Source organism: Neoarius graeffei, chromosome 9 (assembly GCF_027579695.1).
Source record: "Neoarius graeffei isolate fNeoGra1 chromosome 9, fNeoGra1.pri, whole genome shotgun sequence".
Classification (NCBI taxonomy): domain Eukaryota; kingdom Metazoa; phylum Chordata; class Actinopteri; order Siluriformes; family Ariidae; genus Neoarius; species Neoarius graeffei.
In genome coordinates this window covers 14,672,227-14,693,507 of record NC_083577.1, presented here as the reverse complement: position 1 = coordinate 14,693,507, position 21,281 = coordinate 14,672,227, and the positions used below count along the sequence as shown (strand labels likewise).

Below are 21,281 nucleotides of genomic sequence, written 5' to 3'. Positions count from 1 at the left end.
TGCTTCAGAATATAAAGTAAAACAGATTGGTGAGACCAGACATCCCTGCCGCACACCTTTTGTGACTTCAAACCAGTCGGTCAGCTCCTCCTCCACTCTCACTGCTGCCTGTTGGCATCTGTACAGCTGGCGTAGTGAGTTGACTATATACTTGGAGACTCCCATTGTTTCTATTACTCTCCAGAGGGTTTTGTGCCTTACTGAGTCAAAATCTTTTTTTGTAGTCAATAAATGCCATAAAGTTTTCCACACAATCGAGCCAATTCAGGAAGAGTCTGTTTATGAGGTGATTAATGTTCTGAGTCAGGAAAAATCAGCAGCAGCAGGCTGGTTAAACTCCTGAACCAAGGCTGGAGGCTGTATTTAATGTTCGTGGAAATCTGCAGACTGACTATTCTCTAATCTCTTTATTTATTGTCGTTTCTTTTATGTTGATGTCTTTTTGTTAGACAGGTTTTTTTTTCTGAATAAGGAAGGGTGGGACAACAGAGGGAGGAGTATTCATGACCTGATACTTACATGCACAGCTCACCTTCCTGAGGTAATATATTTTTTCTCCCGAGTCTGTCTGTCTCTCTCGCGCTCTGTCTCTCTCACTCACACACACAAACAAACAAAGAAAAACCATGAAGCTGGTTTTCCTGATCAGTGTTTCTGTTCTCGTCTATTTCACTGGTGAGTAGCTACAACTTGCACTGACACGTAAGTATAAATCAGTGGGGTAACTTATTTGTCTTCTATTGTGTTCTCGTCCTTATCACTTTGTATCTTTTACCTAGAAAATGAAAGGGGCATGTAGTGCAGCTTTTAAAGTTTTAAGTATTTACAGATACGTATTAAAGCTCCAGAAGGTGTTTGCTTGAAGGTCTGGGTATAGGAGTCTTTCTTCTGAGAGCATTCATCATGTGCGCATGCGTGCGATGAAGTGTACTGAGACAGGAACAGGTCAAACAGGAAGTGGTGGTGACAGTAACACTACTTTCTTTCTAGCAAGTTTGTCTAAGTATAAAGCTTATCTCACACTGCTGTTTAAGTCACCAAATCTGATTGATCAGAAGGTTCTCCCATTGCAGGACGCCCTCAAATGTTTTATTCCCTATGTACTTGATGTACAGTGGTGCTTGAAAGTTTGTGAACCCTTTCGAATTTTCTAGATTTCTACGTAAATATGACCTAGAACATCATCAGATTTTCACACAACCCCTAAAAGTAGATAAAGAGAACCCAGTTAAACAAATGAGACAAAAATATTGTACTTGGTAATTTATTTATTGAGGAAAATGATCCAATATTACATATCTGTGAGTAGCAAAAGCATGTGAACCTTTTGCTTTCAGTGAACCTTGTGCAGCAATCAGTGGCGATCTTAGAGTGATTTACTCCCTGGGCGAAACCCCCTGCTGCCCCCCCCCACCCCACCCCACCCCCCACCCGTCTTGTTTTTTTTTTTCGGGGGGTTTTTTGGGGACCTTTTTTTTTGTGGGACCGTTTTTTTTTTTTTTTTTGCCCCCGCGCTTGTGCCCCCCCCCCCCCCCCCCCCCGCATTGGGCTTTGTATTAGCCAACAGAATGTTAACAGCTTTACATGGTCATTTAAACATTTCTCGTCGTGTGTTGTACGTCGCGGACACGGCCCATTATAAATTTGCTGTTACCAGAATGGCAATGATCAAGTCGTAATGTATTACTTAATGTCGTCATAGTGTAGTACTATGCACGGGCGCAGATAGAGGGTGGGACGGGTGCCCCCCACTTATAGGGAGGAAAAAACGTCTATGCTGTCTTTCTTTGCATAAGGCAAACCTCACGGAAAAATCAAAAGACTAATTACCATTCGGTTTATTGAGGTGCACAGCAGTATATACATAGTTGCAACAACTCACATAAAACAAAACAAAGACTGATATTCGGTTGGTTGAGCTGCGCAGACTGCACAGGTTGCGAGCTCGAGCTTGGTTGCTATGGTTACCCACAACAAGTTTGACAGGCATATCGGGGGTTGGGGTTGGTTTGTTGGCAGCTTTGTCCCCCCCAGTTTTTTGTCCCCCCCAGTTCAAAAGCATATCTGCGCCCCTGGTACTATGGTAGTAAAGTCTTTTTGATGACTAGTACAACGTTCCGCTGGTGGGATTGATTGTGCATATTATGGGGCTACGACAAGTTAGGCACATACACACTGATGATGTCACCTGCGCAACTTTGGTATTGGGCTTCCCCATCCAAAATGTTCACCACCACCACCCCCCCATCTTTTTTTGGGGGGTTTTTTTGGGGGGGACCTTTTTTTTGGGGGGGGACCTTTTTTTTTTCGCGCCCGTGCTCGTGCCACCCTCCCCCCGTGATGCTGCCCCGGGCGGCTGCCTGGTCAGCCTGCCCCCAGGACCGCCCCTGGCAGCAATAACTGCAACTAAATGTTTCCGGTAACTGTTGATCAGTCCTGCACAGCGGCTTGGAGGAATTTTCGCCCATTCCTCTGTACAGAATAGCTTCAACTCTGGGATGTTGGTGGGTTTCCTCACATGAACTGCTCGCTTCAGGTCCTTCCATAACATTTTGATTGGGTTAAAGTCAGGACTTTGACTTGGCCATTCCAAAACATTAACTTTATTCTCCTTTAACCATTCTTTGGTAGAATGACTTGTGTGCTTAGGGTTGTTGTCTTGCTGCATGACCCACCTTCTCTTGAGATTCAGTTCATGAACAGAAGTCCTGACATTTTCCATTAGAATTTGCTGGAATAACTCAGAATTCATTGTTCCATCAATGATGGCAAGCCGTCCTGGCCCAGATGCAGCAAAACAGGCCCAAACCATGATACTACCACCACCATGTTTCACTGGTGGTATAAGGTTCTTATGCTGGAATGCAGTGTTTTCCTTTCTCCAAAAATAACGCTTCTCATTTAAACCAAAAAGTTCTATTTTGGTCTCATCCGTCCACAAAGCATTTTTCCAATAGCCTTCTGGCTTGTCCACGTGATCTTTAGCAAACTGCAGATGAGCAGCAATGTTCTTTTTGGAGAGCAGTGGCTTTCTCCTTGCAACCCTGCCATGCACACCATTATTGTTCAGTGTTCTCCTGATGGTGGACTCATGAACATTAACATTAGCCAATGTGAGAGAGGCCTTCAGTTGCTTAGAAGTTATGCTGGGGTCCTTTGTGACCTCGCCGACTATTAAATGCCTTGCTTTTGGAGTGATCTTTGTTGGTTGACCGCTCCTGAGGAAGGTAACAATGGATTTCCTCCATTTGTGTACATGTCTGACTGTGGATTGGTGGAGTCCAAACTCTTTAGAGGTTTTGTAACCTTTTCCAGCCTGATGAGAATCAACAACGCTTTTTCTGAGGTCCTCAGAAATCTCCTTTGTTCATGCCATGATACACTTTCATAAATATGTGTTGTGAAGATCAGACTTTGATAGATCCCTGTTCTTTAAATAAAACAGTATGCCCACTCATACCTGATTGTCATCCCATTGTTTGAAAACACCTGACTCTAATTTCACCTTCAAATTAACTGCTAATCCTAGAGGTTCACATACTTTTGCCACTCACAGATATGTAATATTGGATCATTTTTCCTCAATAAACAAATGACCAAGTATAATTTTTTTGTTTCATCTTGATCTACTTTTAGGACTTGTGTGAAAATCTGATGATGTTTTAGGTCATATTTATGCAGAAATATAGAAAATTCTAAAGGGTTCACAAACTTTCAAGCACCACTGTATATAGTTAAAGGGCACACCTCACCCTTCCCAGAATCCAATTCATTGTTTTTATTTACACACAGGTCATTGTATTTTGAAAACACTGTCTAGCTGCTCGCTCTGCTAGTTCTCTGTGCATCAGAACCTCCACACTGCTTGTGATCCCTTAGAAAGTCATCTCAAGCTTTTTCTTCATTGTTGTGCTTCAAACACAATATATATGTTTATAATATGGAAGCTTTGAACACAATATGCCTTACTTTTCTTTCCTTCGCTGATGCCCATAAGATGGCTGAGACTGATTCAGGTCCATTACAAAAGAATAACCATATGAAAACAAAATAGTCAAAAGAATGAAAAATATACATACTTTGACTAAATATCTTCAATTTCACATTACAATTTAAGATCTATGGCTTAGGTGTCACACTGAATTGTTGCATATTATTTTTGGAATATCACCAGCAGATTCTGGGAAGGGTAAGACAGCCCCTTTAATCATAGCAAGATACTTGTCACTCATCTCCATTCTGTTCATATTTGCATTGTCATTTCTTGTCATGTGATTTGAGTCTATTTTCTCTTTTGTTTCTCATCATTCAGCCTTCACAGCAGCAGACGACGGCACCACTACCACACCCAGAGAGGTAGTATGCAAATGTTGTAGGTGACTGCACCATGTGCCAATGTAAATGAACATAATCAAATGCTTTGACTTGGCAAATTGTTGGTAAAAGTGTGTCATGATTGATTTTTTTTTTTTTTAATATAGGCCAACTGCCAGAACTATGTAACTGATGTGTGTACACGTGAATTTATACCAGTGTGCGGTGATGATGGCACAGCCTACTCAAATGAGTGTGTGCTGTGCATGGAAAGCAGGTACAGTGAGGAGTTAAGGAATGATAAAATACTATAGGGCTAAAAGTATGTGACCCATATGTGCTTCTTCAACACAGCGTCGCCACAAAGTCGGAAGCACACAATTGTATAGAATGTCTTTGCATGCTGTAGTTTTACAACTTCCCTTCATTGGAGCTAAAAGAGATAACAGCATGGTTCCCAATTTGTTTATGGTTCGTCTTAGATTATATAAAGTCTCTAATTCAGGAAATGTACTTTCAATTATAATATAAAGTCCTCATTTTCCTCAGGTTTTTGAGGTTCATAATTCTCCATGGAGCTTTTAAATGTTTTTTTCCCTCTACAGGAAGCAAAACAAGACTATCAAGGTGGTGAAGGATGGAGACTGCAAACCTGTTGAATAAGTTGTTGTTGACTCTGCTCAATTGTAACTTTAGTTGGACAACTTTTTCCCCAGTAGTAGCCTGAGACCTATCAGGAAATGTCTTGAGCTAGCAATGAGCAACAAACACCCAAAGATAAAACCAATCCAAAAAAAGTTTCTTTTTCATGAATTTAGACTATTTTTTTGATGAAGATTTTAATCTTTGCCACTTTTTTTTTCTTCATGATTTAATGCACGTTTAACACAGATTGTAGCAATAGTATTAAATATTTACATAATGGTGCACATAGTTGTCTGTTTTTAATGTCAGTTCATCAGTTTATTTTTTAATGTTGCAAAGCCATAGAATTAAAAATGAACAAACAAATATCCTGATTTCTATGTTCTTTCCTGTGTGTTGTATGTCCTCTAGTCCAAAGCGAGTTGTCAATAGTTTTGAGTTTTTACCCTTTTAAACTTCATTAATGTGTTTGTATAATTATTGTCATTTGTTTATATATAAAAGTTTTTAAGTAGTGAAAACATGCTGTCTGAAATTTTCACATCAATACCCAAACAAACAAAACTTTCCACAATAAAGCACTGCTTGGTCATGTGACTAGGAAGAAGCATCAATGAAATGAAATAATAAAATTGAGTCTTGCTCGATTGGCAGATTATTTTACTCATTTTAAGCATTTATTTCAAGAAAGAATCAAAATGAGGGTCAGAAAATGTAAACATGTCTGTGAAGATTCTCAGTCATCCAGGTCATAGTAAACTGGGTGGTAAAAGAGAGCAACTGGACTTGCTTAATTCTATGGCTTTGCGAACATACTTGTCCATGTTTTGAAACAGTCAAAACACAGAGAAGTATGTGTTCATCTCCTGTAAATTCACATGAGCAAGAATTAAGTTTTCAGTTTCAGTAAATCTTGAGTAAAGCACAAATCTCATCTCATTATCTCTAGCCAGTTTATCCTGTTCTACAGGGTCGCAGGCTAAAGCACAAATCCTCCCAAATAATTCTTAAGAAGTGCAGTAATTAAGTACTTTTTTTTTGCCAGGTAGATGTTTATTAAAAGTGTTGCTTAGTCAGACACTAAAAATGAATGGGGTTTAGACACAAATTATGAAATCTCACCATACCGGCTCATCCTGTCTTACACAGTTCTATATATATATATATATCAGTGACCTTAATGTCAGTAAGAGATCTGTGGGATTGTGCTGTGTGTGTGTAATCATCATGTAAGTCACATTACCATGTTAATAATAATAGTGATGGTGACTTGCCTATGGGGCAGTTGATGCAGAGCCCCACTGTTTATATCAGCTGTTCAAGTTAATCTTCATATAAGCCTCATTCACAATGCCATACAGTTTCCATTCAAATACTAATTCCCTCTTAACTGAATATTTTTTAAATGTAAATATTAACTTGTCAGAGAATTTGTTAGGTTGTTTGGCCATTCAGGAAAAATCAGAAAGGTTACGTATGTAACCCGTATATCCCCAACTAGCTGAGAATTCCAACTCTTACAGTGAGTCGCCAATGAGTCGACTCTTTCAAGTGGCTCATTGCCATTTTGAGAGAACGAGTTTTCCAAATACATAAATTAATGCCAATGATGTAAAGACTACAAATACTACTACCCTCAGTAAAAAGTATTGCCACTAGAGTAATAATTCACTCAAGTCATTAAAAAAAATAAAATAAAAATAAAAAACCCAACTTAGTGTTTGGTGAGAAGTGATTTGAAAAATTATTTTTACAACTCACCTTTTTTACATGTCTACTTTTTTACATGGACAACTAATATGACCATTTATATATCTGAGGAACACATTTGAGCAATTACGCTTAATAACTAACCAAGTGAGCTATGCTGAAATATACACTATATAACGTTAGCTCACAGTAACTGGCTAGCCAAAGTGTGTTGGGTAGTTTCTAGCTACCTGGTTAGCAAAGCAAAAGAAAAGTATTTATTTAGAAAGCAAAGGATGAAGAATAAGATAGTTAAAGCTGTTTTTAATGTTCTTTAAAGAAACTGAGCACAAATCTGTTTTGTACTGTTGGCAAAACATGATCTGTCTCTTTGTTTGTATATGTTATTCTCTATTTGCGTGCAAGGATGCTGTGGTAGAGTTTCCCTGTGATGTGGACATGTGTGTCCCTGAACCCAGCGGTGTTGAGCAGGTGTGTGTACTCCGATGCTTTTCGCTCTTGACCCTCTGTCTGAACAAGCATGTTGAGTGTGTAGAGCTGAGTGGAGAGAGGACCGCTGTTGTCTTCATAAAGGAGGGACTCGATCACTAATACGCCACCTCCTACACACACACACACACACACACATTATTGGATTTATCCAGTCGGTGGTTTTGCAGACCAAGACTGTTCTCTGAGGATAGTAATGATGGTTGTGTGTGTGTGCGTGCGCGCGCGCACACGTACGTACCTGGCCTGCAAGCTTGGTAAACTTTGTTCAGCAGCTCTATACATCGGTCATCTGTCCAATCATGCAGAATCCTTGCCAGGATGTAGAGATCAGCCTCAGGAAGTTCATCCTTAAAAAAGTCTCCTACATGCACACAATCTTACTTTAGCCAGTAAACTGTGATAAAGAACGGTCCAATAATCAGTTAAATGATACATTTCATCACACCACACCGTTGTTGAGCTCTGCATTCTGATTGGTCAGAAGGTGTTTAATTCTCTATAACAGAAGTTTTCACAGCAGTGCCGCCGTAAATCACAGGTTTATATTAATGTGCATTCTCATACATTATCTTTTCACATTCGTGTTGATTATTTTCCTATAACAGTGAACACTGTGTGCTTTATTCCTTACATAGTCATCATACAAACAAACTGTCATTGATGGCACTTCAAAATATCATTCCCTTTTCAAGCAATTATTTCGATATGTAACTATCCTCTACCTTCATGGAATAATATTCCCTCATTCTCCTCAGACAGGAAGTGATCACGACACACTTTTATGACTTTCGGCAAATCAAAAATGGTGACTTTGCATGTTGGGTAAATCGACACACAGTGCTTGGCCAGAGCCCCACTGCAGCCTGAAAAACAAGTAGTTATTGAATTATTCATAATGCTATTTTATAATATAGAACACACAACTCCGGAAAAAACTAAGAGACCACTTAATTTTTTCCCCTTAAATTAGCATTTCAATGTATGGCAGCCAGTTTATTCCAGTGTGTGCTGGAATTTCAATACAAACACCTCATTTTACTTAATGGGGGCAGCATTGTTGCCTCACAACAAGAAGGTTCTGGGTTTGAGCCCAGCTCAACAGGGGGGCCTTTCTCTGTGGAGTTTGCATGTTCTTCCCATGTCTGCATGCATTTCCTCCAGGTGCTCCAGTTTACCCCACAGTTCAAAAGACATACAGTTAACATGGGGTGTCATGGCCTGAGTTTGGGCTGAAGTGCCCTTGAGCAAGGCACCAACTTCTCCCCAAGCACTGTAGCATAGCTGCCCACTGCTCTGGGTATGTGTGCATTTTTTTTTTTTTTTTGGATAAAATTGTGTGCATAATTTTATATCTCAGTGCTCAGCGTAAATGAGTACATCCCCTTTGTTTAAAATGTTACTTTTCAATCTCAATGAACACAAAATTTCCAAAATGTTGAAAAGATAACTTATAACATGAAAGTAAGGTTAATAATATAAACTTAGATTACACTTTTTCAGTTTTACTCAAATTAGGGTGGTGCAAAAATGAGTACACCCCACAACAAAAACTACATCTAGTACTTTGTATGGCCTCCATGATTAATGACAGCACCAAGTCTTCTAGGCATGGAACAAGTTGGCGACATTTTGCAACAATCAATCTTTTTCCATTCTTCAACAATAACCTCTTTTAGTGACTGGATGCTGGATGGAGAGTGATGCGCAACTTGTCTCTTCAGAATTCCCCATAGGTGTTCGATTGGGTTCAGATCAGGAGACGTACTTGGCCACTGAATCACTTTCACCCTGTTCTTCAGAAATCCAACAGTGGCCTTAAGCCTCGGTCACAACCGGCCGTACGTGCTCCTACGGCCGGTCTACGTGCAAAAAAACGCACGGAGGGCGCGCGTGAAATGCACGGAGGGCGCGCGTGTGACGTGCTGATTTTCGAGTCGTAGACTGGCCGCAGACCGGCCGCAGAGGTTCTTTGTCATGTCAAACAAACTCTACGGGTGCTTACGTTTTTTTCAGGTTGCAAGGCAAATTTATGGCCAACGTGCGTCTTTCTCCATGAACAAAAAAAATGCAGCGATTTGGGAAACGTCAAAAATTGCACAGCCAAAAAAATCGTACGTCCGGCTTTAGATGTGTTTAGGATCATTGTCATGTTGGAAAAGTGCACAACAACCAAGGGCACGGAGTGATGGTAGCATCTCTTTCAGTATAGAGCAATACATCTGTGAATTCATGATGCCATCAGTGAAATGCAGCTCCCCGACACCAGCAACACTCATGCAGCCCCACATAAGGACACTGCCACCACCATGTTTCACTGTAGGCACCATGCATTTTTCTTTGTATTCCTCACCTTTGCGACGCCATACAGTTTTGAAGCCATCAGTTCCAAAAGCATTTATCTTTGTTTCATCACTCCAGAGTATAGAGTCCCAGTAGCCTTCATCTTTGTCAGCATGGGCCCTGGCAAACTCTAAGCAGGCTTTTTTGTGCCTGGGCTTTAGGAGAGGCTTCTTTCGTGGACAGCATCCATGCATGCCATTCCTCTGCAGTGTACACCGTATTGTGTCATGAGAAATAGTCACCCCAGTTTGGCTTTCTATTTCTTTAGATAACTGCAGTGAACTTGCATGCTAATTTTCTTCAACCCTTCTCATCAGAAGACGCTCCTGTCAAGGTGTTAACTTCCATGGACGACCTGGACATCTCCGTGAGATGGTTGCAGTTCCATCTTTCTTAAATGTTTGTACCACTTTTGCTACAGTATTCTGACTGATAAGTAAAGCTTTGCTGATCATCTTGTAGCCTTCACCTTTGTGGTGTAAAGAAATTATTTTCTTTCGGGAATTCTGAAGAGACAAGTTGAGCATCACTCTCCATCCAGTCACCAGTCCATTCAAGTCATTGTTGAAGAACAGAAAAAGATTGATTTTGCAAAATGTCACCAACTTGTTCATTCCATGCCTAGAAGACTTGGTGCTGTCATTAATCATGGAGGCCATACAAAGTACTAGATGTAGTTTTTGTTGTGGGGTGTACTCATTTTTACACCACCCTAATTTGAGTAAAACCTGTGATCATATATATACAGTATATATATATATATATATATATATATATATATATATATATATATATATATATATATATATATATATTAAAAAAAAACACTGCTGTGGTCCTCACTATCCACTTGCAATAGGACCAGTTTGGATCGCAAAAACAGTGCTAGTAGTACATTACATTTAATTGGAATACAAAAATCTATTTATCATGCCAAAAGAGTTAAAAAGAAAAGTTGAGTGAGAAAAAGGGTTCAATTCTGGCTTTACTGGGAGAGGGATACAGTGAGCATCACGTTGCTTCTCCATCCTCAAAATTTCAAAGATGACAGTTCATAAGAACAAGGTCAAGCAGCAGACATTGGGAACAAAAGTTACACACTGGCAGAGAGTGAAAACAACTCCACTGACCAGGATGATCATCAGCTCCTTCAAATGTCACTCAACAACCGTAGGATGACAAACCACCTACAAAAAGAATGGCAAACGGCAGCTGGGGTCAAGTGCATGGCAAGGATGATTCGAAGCAGTGGTGCTCTGGGCAGGGTTGAAGTCATGCAAAGCTGGGGGGGATCCCATCATCAAAGGCTGAAGTTTGATAAAGGTCATAAGGATTGGACCATGGAGGACTGGAATAAGGTCATCTCTGAGGAGTCCAATTTTCAGCCTCTCCCCATCACCTGGTCACCTAATAGTCAGATGGAGACCTGTAGAGGCCTACAAGCCAGTGTCTCACACCCATTGTGAAATTTGGTGGAGGATTGGTTATGATCTGGGAGAACTTCAGCAAGGCTGGAATGGGGCAGATTTGTGTTTGTGAAAGACATATGAATCAAGCCCTGTACAATGTTATCCTGAAAGAAAACTTCCTTCCTTCCACTCTGACAATGTTCCCCAACTCTGAGGATTGGGATTTCCAGCAGGACAATGCTCCATGCCACACAGCCAGGTCAATCAAGGTGTGGATGGAGGACCACGAGATCAAGATGCTGTCATGGCCAGCCCAATCTCCAGACCTGAACCCCATTGAAGACTTCTGGAATGTAATCAAGAGGAAGATGGATGGTCACAAGTCATCAAACAGGCAGCACAGTGGTGTAGTGGTTAGCACAGTCATCTCACAGCAAGACAGTTCTGGGTTCGAGCCCAGCAGCTGACAGGAGCCTTTCTATGTGGAGTTTGCATGTTCTCCCTGTGTCTGCATGGGTTTCCTCCGGGTGCTCCGGTTTTCCCCAAAGTTCAAAGACATGTTAGGTTAATATAGGGTGGTCTTAGGCTGAGGTGCCCTTGAGCGAGGCACCAAACCCTAACTGCTCCCCAGGTGTGTGCACACGTGTGTTCACTGCTTCAAAGCAGTGCAAAAGCAGAGAGGAATTTCACAAGTGTACATGTGATGAATAAAGTTCTTCAAAGCTGAGCTGATTGAAGTTTTGTGCCAGGAGTGACAAAAAGTCACCCAAGAGCAATGTGAAAGACAGACGGAGAGCATATCAAGATGCATGAAAGCTGTGATTAAATGTCAGGGTTACTCCCAAGTACTGATTTCTGAACTCATATCAAACTTATTAGTATTATGTTTAAAACTGAACATGATCTATGATGTTGATTTCCATGCATTATTCAAGGTCTGAAAACACTTGATCTTTCTTGTTATTTTGACTAGTTATTTTCTGCAATGAAATGCTCTGACAATATTTTTGTGAAATTGAGGGAAACATTGTCAGTAGTTTATGGAATAAAAAATTAATTTAAAAAGTTCATGTTCCTCAAACACATTACTGTATATATAGTAATACCAGAGAAACTGAATTTTGCAGTGGTCTTTTAAGTTTTTCCAGAGCTGTATTATGTTTACTGTATCATACAAAATGCAGTAAAATACAGGGGACAATACACCCTGTACACTTGGAAAGGAAGTCTTTGGAACATTAGGTACACTGTCACCACCACAGTAATTTTCATACTTTGCAAAATAAAACTAAACCAATAACCAAACTGATAAAATTAAATCACCAATATATTATATTAAATCACCAATATATTACTCAAATTATATTACTCAAACCCCAATATATTATATTACTCAGCTGATCTCTTCCAGCCTATTTAACATTATTCACATCTGAGACATCTATATTTTGTGTGTAAATAGAGCAGAATAGGATAAATGTATGTGACGTCCAGTACCATCATCCATTCGATCATCTGTGCTGCTTTCATCCGATTTTGGACTTGTATTACTGATTAGTCTTGTTACAATTTTAATGTAGCAGAAAAAAAAGACTGACATCATTAATTTGTCATCCCTTCTGAGCAAAGGAGGTAAGTTGGACAGAGATGATGGGGACATCTCTCCACTAGAACAGATTTAAAGTCTTGGTAGTAAACTCAATGGTTCCATTTAAAATAATCTTGCCTTAGGAAGTCACTCCTAAGTCAAGCTATTTACAGTGATTGTGTCCATGACCAGTGTTCCAAGAGAGTTTTTGAGCTGTACCTCCAAGATCGCAGATGCTCCTGAACTGAGAGAGGTTGAAGGCACTGATCACATCTCGGCCACAGACATTCCAGATGGAGTTCATCAGCTGCATGAACTTCACCATTTCTTCCTCAGACCTTTAATACAAACATGCTGCTTGGTCACCTACAAATTTATTCATAACTCTAGCATGAGCAACATTAGCATTACCAAAACAAGTTAGCAAAAATTTCTTTAGAATGATCTCCATGATCAGAACAGGAAGTCTGGCTTCAAAGCAGCACACTCCATGAAAACTGCTCTTGCAGTTGTTACTGTGAAGCTTCATGTCACTAGATCAGCCAAACTGTCCTCAGTTCTCATTCTCCTTGACCTTTCACCAGCCTTTAACATAGTCAATCCCAAGATTCTCTTGTCCATTCTCTTGGAATTCATGGCACAGCATAGCAATTGCTTGCTTCTTACCTGGACAAATGGTCATATCAGGTGACAGAGGGGATCCACATCAGCTCCATACAGACACTCTACTGGTCCGTACACTTATGGGAATAAGGCTCAGTGCTGGGTCATTTTCTGTTTTTGCCATGAGGTCATATCCTCACATGGGTTTTCATATCACTACTATGCTGATGACCCTCAACATGGAGCTACTGCATGTGCCATGGAAATGCCTGCACAACTCTCAGATTTCTCCATCCATCATCAAGACAATCTTGGGGTAATGGTGGACAACCAACTGTCCTTCTCACTTCATGTCACTAGATTGACTTGCTTATGCATGTAAAAGCAAGTCAATCTAGTGACATGAAGTGAGAAGGACAGTTGGTTGTCCTTTACAACATCAGGATGATCTCACCACTTCTATCCACAGAGGCCACTCAGGTGCATGTTCAAGTCCCTGATCATTTCAAGACTGGACTACTGCAACACACTCCTGGAGGTCTGCTTCTGGCCACCATTCAACTTTTTGCAACTGATAAAGTATTTAGCTACACGATTTGCTTTCAACCTCCACAAGTTCTCCCACACTGTACACATATACTCCTTCCACTGCCTCTCTGTAGCTGCTGCATAAAACAGTGGTGCTTGCCCTCAAAGCCAAGAACAGACCCATTTTGGTCAACTGCTTAATCACACTTACAGTGGCATGCAAAAGTTTGTGCACCCTTGCTGAAAATGTCTGTTACTGTGAATAGTTAAGTGAGCAGAAGATGAACTGATCACCAAAAGGCATAAAGGTAAAGATGAGACATTTCAGCGTTTTATGCAAGATTTGGGTATTATTTCTGTTTTGTACAATTGGAGAGTGAAAAAAGAAAAGGAACACCATGCGAAAGTTTGGGCACCCTAATACATTTGGGTTCTCAGGTAACTTTTACCAAGGTTCCAGACCTTAATTAACTCATTGAGCTGTGGCTTGTTCAAATTCTTAATGAGGAAAGGTCAGATGATGCAGATTTCAAAGCTGTATAAATTCTCTGACTCCTCAAATTTGTCCCTAAAATCAACAGCCATGGGTTCCTCTAAGCAACTCCCTAGCATTCTGAATAATAAAATAATTGATGTTCACAAAGCAGGAGAAGGCTACAAGAACATAGCAAAGTGTTTTCAGGTAGCTGTTTCCTCAGATCGTAATGTTATTAAGAAATGGCAGTTAACAGAAACAGTGGAGATCAAGGTGAGGTCTGGAAGATGAAGAAAACTTTCTGAAAGAACTGCTCATTAGATTGCTAGAAAGGCAAACCCTTGTTTGACTGCAAAAGACCTTCAGAAAGATTTAGCAGAACCTGGAGTGGTGGTGCACTGTTCTACTATGCAGCAACACCTGAAAAAATATGACCTTCATGAGAGAGTCATCAGAAGAAAACCTTTCCTGTGTCCAAGCCACAAAATTCAGTGTCTGGAGTTTGCAAATGAACTTAGATAAGCAAGCCTGATGCATTTTGGAAACAAGTCCTGTGGACTGATGAAATCAAAATAGAACTTTTTGGCCACAATGTGCCAAAAAGTATGTTTGGAGAAAAGAGGGTGCCAAATTCCAGGAAAAGAACACCTCTCCAACTCTTAAGCATGGGTGTGGCTCAATCATGCTTTGGGGTTGTGTTGCAGCCAGTAGCACAGGGCACATTTCATTGGTCAAGGGAAGCATGCACTGTAAAAAAAAAAAAAAAATCCATTGTTTTTACGGAAAAATACTGGCAGCTGTGGTTGCCAGAATAATCCTGTTAAAAATACAGTGAAATGTAAACAACATTACAGAATAACTTGTACATTTCACTGGGATTCCATGTACAATTAATGATAACTAAATGTAAATTTTACAGGTATTCAATGTACAATAATCAATATATAACTGTTAATTTTACAGATATTCATTGTACAATAAACAATGATTGCATGAACATTGGTTTTTGTGGCTCCAAAATGATCTACTAGACAGATATTTTATTTTTTGGGCTTTTTTCACCTTTATTGGATAGGACAGTGTAGAGACAGGAAATGAGCAGAAGAGAGACAGGGAGGGATCAGGAAATGACCTCGGGTCGGAATCAAACCCAGGTCCCCGGATTTATGGTGTGGCGCCTTATCCACCTGAGCCACGACACCCCCAACAGATATTTTATTTGATTTAGAGTTTTACGAAATGTGCCGGAGAGCCTCTACTGAAATTTTTTTAACAGGGCAATGATGTAATTTTAACTATCACATTCTGTTTTAGTATTACAGTTGGTCTGTGTTTAAACTACAACAATTTGTAAATTCTACAAAAAAATATGATCAATTCAACATATTCTTACTGTTAAGTTAACAGTGGTATTTGGTTAGGAGTTTTACAGTATATTGATGTAAATTACACACTGCTTCATTGTTTTTGTATTTACAGTTTTTTTTTGTCATGATTTTACATAAATTCACTGTTAATTCTACGGACATTTTTTACAGTGTGGATTCGAATAAATACCAGCAAACTCTGGAAGCAAACATCACACCAGCTGTAAAAAAAATTGAAGTTAAAAAAGAGGATGGGTCCTACAGTAAGACAATGATCCAAAACACACCTCAAAATCTACAATGGAATACCTCAAGAGGCACAAGCTGAAGGTCCCCTGACTTAAACATCATTGAAAATCTGTGGATAGATCGCAAAAGAGCAGTGCATGCAAGACAGCCCAAGAAACTTGTAGAACTGGAAGCCTTTTGCAAGGACGAATGCACGAAAATCCCCCAAGTAAGAACTGAAAGATTATTATCTGGCTACAAAAAGTGTTTACAAGCTGTGATACTTGCCAAAGGGGGTGTTACTAAGTACTGACCAGGTGCCCAAACTTTTGTTTCAGGTCCTTTTCATTTTTTGGTATTTTACACCTGTAAATGGTGGAAATAAAAATGTAATCTTGTGGAAAATATTAAAGAAATGTGTCATCTTTACCCTTATGCCTTTTGGTGATCAGTTCATCTTCTGTTCACTTAACAATTCACAGTAACAGACATTTTCAGCAAGGGTGCCCAAACTTTTGTATGCCACTGTATATAGCACTTATCATACCCCACGCTGCACCTGTTATGCCCCAGCCTAGGGGAAACCTGAGCATAGCATTAAAAAAATGACTTCCCCATTCCCCACTCCCAAGGACAACCAGTACCAGTCAATTGCAGTCTAAAATAGAACTTTATTTCAGTAAAGGTAAATTAGTGTCAGGGTGAGCATGGCCTAAGATAACAAAAAAAAAAAAACTGTTAAATGTCTTCTAACTCACCTGGACAACAAAGGAAAACAAAAGAAAATACAGGGATCTTACCTGACTCCCTAACATAAACAGGAGAAAAATAGCATGCAGCCAAAAAGGGCTTCTTATCCCTACAGTTACCTGGACTGCTTTAAGAAAGTAGTTACAATGTTCACAATTTACGCACAATAATCAGTTAACACACAGTCCTGTTGGAAATCAGGAGAAAGTAAAGCACATCCAGCATCTCCAAAGAGCATTTAAAACTGGTGCAATCAACCATGGTCCAATCAGCTGTTGCCACCTACAACTGAAAATCCTTAAAGAAAAATCACAGGAACATATGAACCCCCCCCCCCCCCCCCCCCCCCCCCCCCCCCCCCCCCCAGGCAGGGAGGGAAAACAGCAACAACAAAAAGTAAGCAAACAATAGTACATATTATGACTCAAGGTCATAACACACCACATTCCTTTTGAGCTTCTAGCACTGCTCAGCTGGAGCCTCTCAGGGTACACGGAAGACCTGCATCAAGAGTCTTCTCTGTGCTGGCACTTCAGTGGTGGAATTAATTCTTCCTGGCTGTTTTTACTAAGCACTTTGTGTCTCTATTTAAAAATTTTATCCTTGTCTTGTGTTTTCTTTTCTGACTGTACTAACCTCCCTAACAGGAACTTTAGACTGAAGGTACAGTTAGTCCCTGACTTAGCAAACTTTCAGGAGGATATGTTTTTTTATACAGACTAAAAAGCACTTCTGGATAAGGATCTGCTAAAGGTAAATGTAGTTATTAAATACAAAAATACCACTTTCAGAAGGGGAGTTTGTGAAGGAGTGCCTTGTCACTACCGCAGAACTGCTCACACCGGACAAAGTGAAACTTTTCCAAAGTGTCAGTTTGTCTCGAAGAACCGTCTCCAATCGGATTACTGACATGGCACAAGACATTGAGAAAACACTGAAGGATACTGCGAGGGATTTTAAGTTTTTCTCTTTAGCCTGCAACAAGACAACAGACATCACAAATACTGCCCAAATCGCCATTTTTGTGCATGGGATTACAGCTGAGTTTGATACACGGGAGGAAATGCTGTCTTTGCAAGCCATGCATGGCACTACCAAAGGTGAGGATTTGTTTGAGCAAGTTGTTTTGGCTATGAACAAATTTGACCTGCAGTTTGAGAAGCTAAGTGAACTGGCTACAGACAGAGCCCCAGCCATGGTTGGCACACAGAAAGGATTGACTGCATTAGTTAAAAAAGAAATGAGTTGTCTCAGTCTGGATCCAAATGAGTTGGTTGTGTGCCACTGTATCATACACCAAGAGAGCCTGTGTGCACATTCCCTGAAGCTCAATAATATGATGACTACTGTTGTTTCCACCATCAACTTCATTAAAAGCAGAGGACTTAACAGCCGCCAGTTTAAAGAGCTACTGAGTGAGCTTGAGTCAGAGTATGGAGACCTGGTTTACCATTATGAGGTGCAGTGGCTAAGTCACGCAGATATGCTTCTATGCTTCTACAACTTGAGGGAAGAAGTAAAGCAGATCATGGAGATGAAGGGCAAACCTCAGTGATTGAACTCAGTGATAGCCAGAGGCTATGTGATTTAGGCTTCATGGTGGACACTACCAAGTACCTCTCAGAACTGAATGTTTCTCCAAGGTCCCAACCAGCTTTTCAGCTCACTGTTTTCAAATATGAAATCATTTGAAGCTAAACTGAAGCTGTGGCAAGTGCAACTGGAAAGGGGAAACACTGTGCACTTTCCTACTTTGCAAGAACAAAAGCCTGCTGTGACATCTGAATATGCTGGGGAGTGTGCAAAACTACTCCAGGCCTTGGGAGAGAGATTCCAGCTGATGAGAAGTTACGAGAAGGACCTGAACATATTTGCAACACCATCCAATGTGGAACCAGCTGATGTGCCTGACAACCTACAGCACGAAATCATTGAGCTGCAAAGCAACGATGCGCTCAAAGCTACACTGTAAAAAATGATTTGTTTTAACTTAAAATAGTACCCAGGCTGCCTTAAAATTTTGAATTCATTGAAATTCATATAGTAAGTTAAATTGTTCACCTCGTTGTGTTAACTTACAGTACTATATTAATTTCATTGAACTCAAAATTTTAAGGCAGCCTGGGTACTAACTTCTTTAGTTAAAACAACAAATCATTTTTTACAGTGACAACCCTCCTCTGCTTGAGTTCTACAAACTGTATGTGCGTCCTGAGGATTTTCCCACTCTGAGGAGATATGCACTGAAGTTTGCATCGTTTGGGACAACCTACTGCTGTGAGCAGTTCTTCTCAAAACTGACCCTTGCAAAGAATCGGTTCTGCTCAAGACTGACTGACCCAAACCTAGAAAACCAGCTGTGAGTAGCATTGTCATCTGTACCATCTGACATCAGATGCCTTGCCAAAGAGAAGCAGTTCCAGCCTTCACATTAGGTCGGCCAGATATGATAATAATTGGTAAAATATTATTATATTGTAGCATCTTCATTACATAAAATGCTCAAAGTGCTTTACATCAGTACATATAAAATCAATAAGAACACAAGACTAAAAACAGAGCATTAAAACAATAAGAGGTAGATAAAATTTAAAAAGAAAATGGGAAGATTAAAAAGGGATAAAACAGAAAGTTACAGCAATAAAGCTGCTTTTTTATTTGAATAGCATGAAAGAAAGCTAAAATAAATGGGCTGCATCTTAAAATTTTCAGCAGAGGTTATGGGTTAAAAAATTTAGTTTGGCCCCCATAGGATGTTATAAAACTCGAAATGGCCCTTGATAGGAAAAAGGTACCCCACCCCGATCTAGACCATTAAACTCCAAGAAACTACTTGTTCAAAAAGGGACAGCACACACTCACCTGTATAGGGCTTTAAACAGATCCTTGGAACTAATGCCAAAAGCTTTCTCATACTGATTCTTTCCCTCTCTAAATACAAAAGGGGGGGGGGGGGATAACTTTATGAATGATGTAGTTTTCATACATTTTATAATGCATCACCAAAATGGCTCTCTAGTTGATACAGTATATGGTACACCACACATGTAGAAGATTTCATTTCTCACCTGATTGCATCAGTCAGGTAACACCAGCACAGGTAAATAGTGTTGGAGTTGTACTCAATCGAATGATAAAGAGATCGTGGACTTGATTTTGTCAGAAACATGGTGGACATTTCTGTGTTACTGTAGACAACTTGGACACACACACACACACACACACACACACACACACACACACACACACACACACACACATTTACAAAACATTTCCTGTCACAGTATTCTTCTAAACAAGCAGAAGAGCAGACAGGGAATAGGAATATGAAATAAGACATGGGGTGGAGAGTCATATGAGACCATGCATAGATCAGAAATTCAGCAAAGTCACAGTGTGGAAAACCTCCTAGTGTTACACTTTATTCTTATAGTATTTAGGCATAAAACAAAAAGCTTGAAAGATTCTTCATGAAAAGTAAGTGAGCGTACCTTGCCCTTTTTCATTTGACTGTGTGATTAGGAGTTCAAGTCCAACACAAGCTAAAAGAAGTCGTTCTGTTCCATCTTTATTTGTTCCCAATTTTTGCGCTATTTCCTCTGCAGTTCGGGGGCACTCTGAGGCATGCAGGTGATCAAACACCCCTAACTCACATGCTACAAACAAAGTCTAAGCAAAAATATACATACTGAAGTAAACTTTTGCTCCTGATACTAATAATACAGACATAAAGAAAAGATAACACTTCTCCGTGCAAATCTCTTAATATTGAAAGTTGTTTGAATGACTGCATAATCAAAATAAATGAACAAGTTTCTTATTTCTTGACCAGAGCATGTCTGATGTTTAGAGAAATACATCTTACAAACAAGTAATAAAAAAACATCTGTTACCTTTGACACCATGTAACCTTCCATGTACTCCAGAATCTTTTTAGGATAAATGTCTTCTTTTGCTACAGCCATTTTCGTGTGTGTGTGTGTGTGTGTGTGTGTGTGTGTGTATTGAAGAGAGAGATAAACAGTAGGAACAATCGGATTACTGCAGCTTACTGGACTTTCTGACTAGCTGAACAAGCAGAGCTGCTTCACATTAAACACAGGCTCTGGGTCAAATCATAGGTATTGTTCAAGTATCAGAAGAACATATAACAGTGTGCAACAAATCAGAACACGTAAGTCAAATTTGGTTGGATTCAGTCACCAGCACTTTTCTAAATCCGAATGAAAGTGATGATGATGGTGATGCACCAAAGCAAAATTTCCTGCACAAAACCAAGACCAAAGTCCAGGGGACAGTGAAGCAAAAGCACAACCTAGCTGAAGGATATAATTAAGATTGTGAATTAGCTTTCTGAATTGTTTCATGAATTGCAATAATTTATTTTGTCCTGAATGCTTTTGAACAGTAAAAAAAAAAATCATACTTAATTCAAAAACAACTATGCATTGTGAATTTAAAACCATGTCTTTTCAATTTGTGCTAATAACAAATCTGACAAAGTATAACAACATAATGTTTGTTATACAACAAACTCATGTTTCTTTGCCAAAGTCAGTGCATCAAAAATTGATCATCTTAAGAAAAAGTGCTATGAATGGAAAGATAAGTTTATAAAGCAAATCACCATTTTCAAGGGCTATTATATTTTTTTCATGCTAATATGCATGTTATTACATTCATTCTTTTTTCCCTTTTAAACAGAATTCCCTAAAATAGTGATATTTTGGTTGTAAAGGATCTGGTTTTAATAATTATATTACAAGTATTTAGCAGATGCTCTTATCCAGAACAACATACAACGTACCCAATAATGAAGTGTGCAATCAACA

The 21,281-nt window shown here is 39.6% G+C and overlaps 2 protein-coding genes across 3 annotated transcripts; one reads left to right on the top strand and one right to left on the bottom strand.

Moving 5' to 3' along the window:
- Positions 1–502: 502 nt before the first annotated feature.
- On the top strand, positions 503–5,606 carry LOC132891470 (serine protease inhibitor Kazal-type 1-like). The gene is made up of 4 exons (XM_060929047.1): positions 503–675; positions 4,313–4,356; positions 4,482–4,591; positions 4,920–5,606. Exons 1-4 carry the CDS (start codon positions 627–629, stop codon positions 4,975–4,977), a joined length of 261 nt encoding a protein of 86 aa, XP_060785030.1. The 5' UTR covers positions 503–626; the 3' UTR covers positions 4,978–5,606.
- A 1,027-nt stretch (positions 5,607–6,633) lies between these two features.
- Positions 6,634–20,794, bottom strand: asmt (acetylserotonin O-methyltransferase). 2 transcript variants are annotated; one of them, XM_060929045.1, is made up of 8 exons: positions 20,343–20,794; positions 19,941–20,118; positions 19,518–19,647; positions 19,312–19,380; positions 12,718–12,836; positions 7,884–8,024; positions 7,400–7,522; positions 6,634–7,271 (listed from the first exon to the last, which is right to left on the bottom strand). In XM_060929045.1, the coding sequence occupies exons 1-8, from the start codon at positions 20,412–20,414 to the stop codon at positions 7,060–7,062; spliced, it is 1,044 nt and encodes a 347-aa protein (XP_060785028.1). In that variant the 5' UTR covers positions 20,415–20,794; the 3' UTR covers positions 6,634–7,059. The 2 variants fall into 2 exon arrangements, with proteins under 2 accessions (XP_060785028.1, XP_060785029.1); XM_060929046.1 differs by lacking the exon at positions 19,312–19,380.
- Between the last annotated feature and the right edge of the window lie 487 nt (positions 20,795–21,281).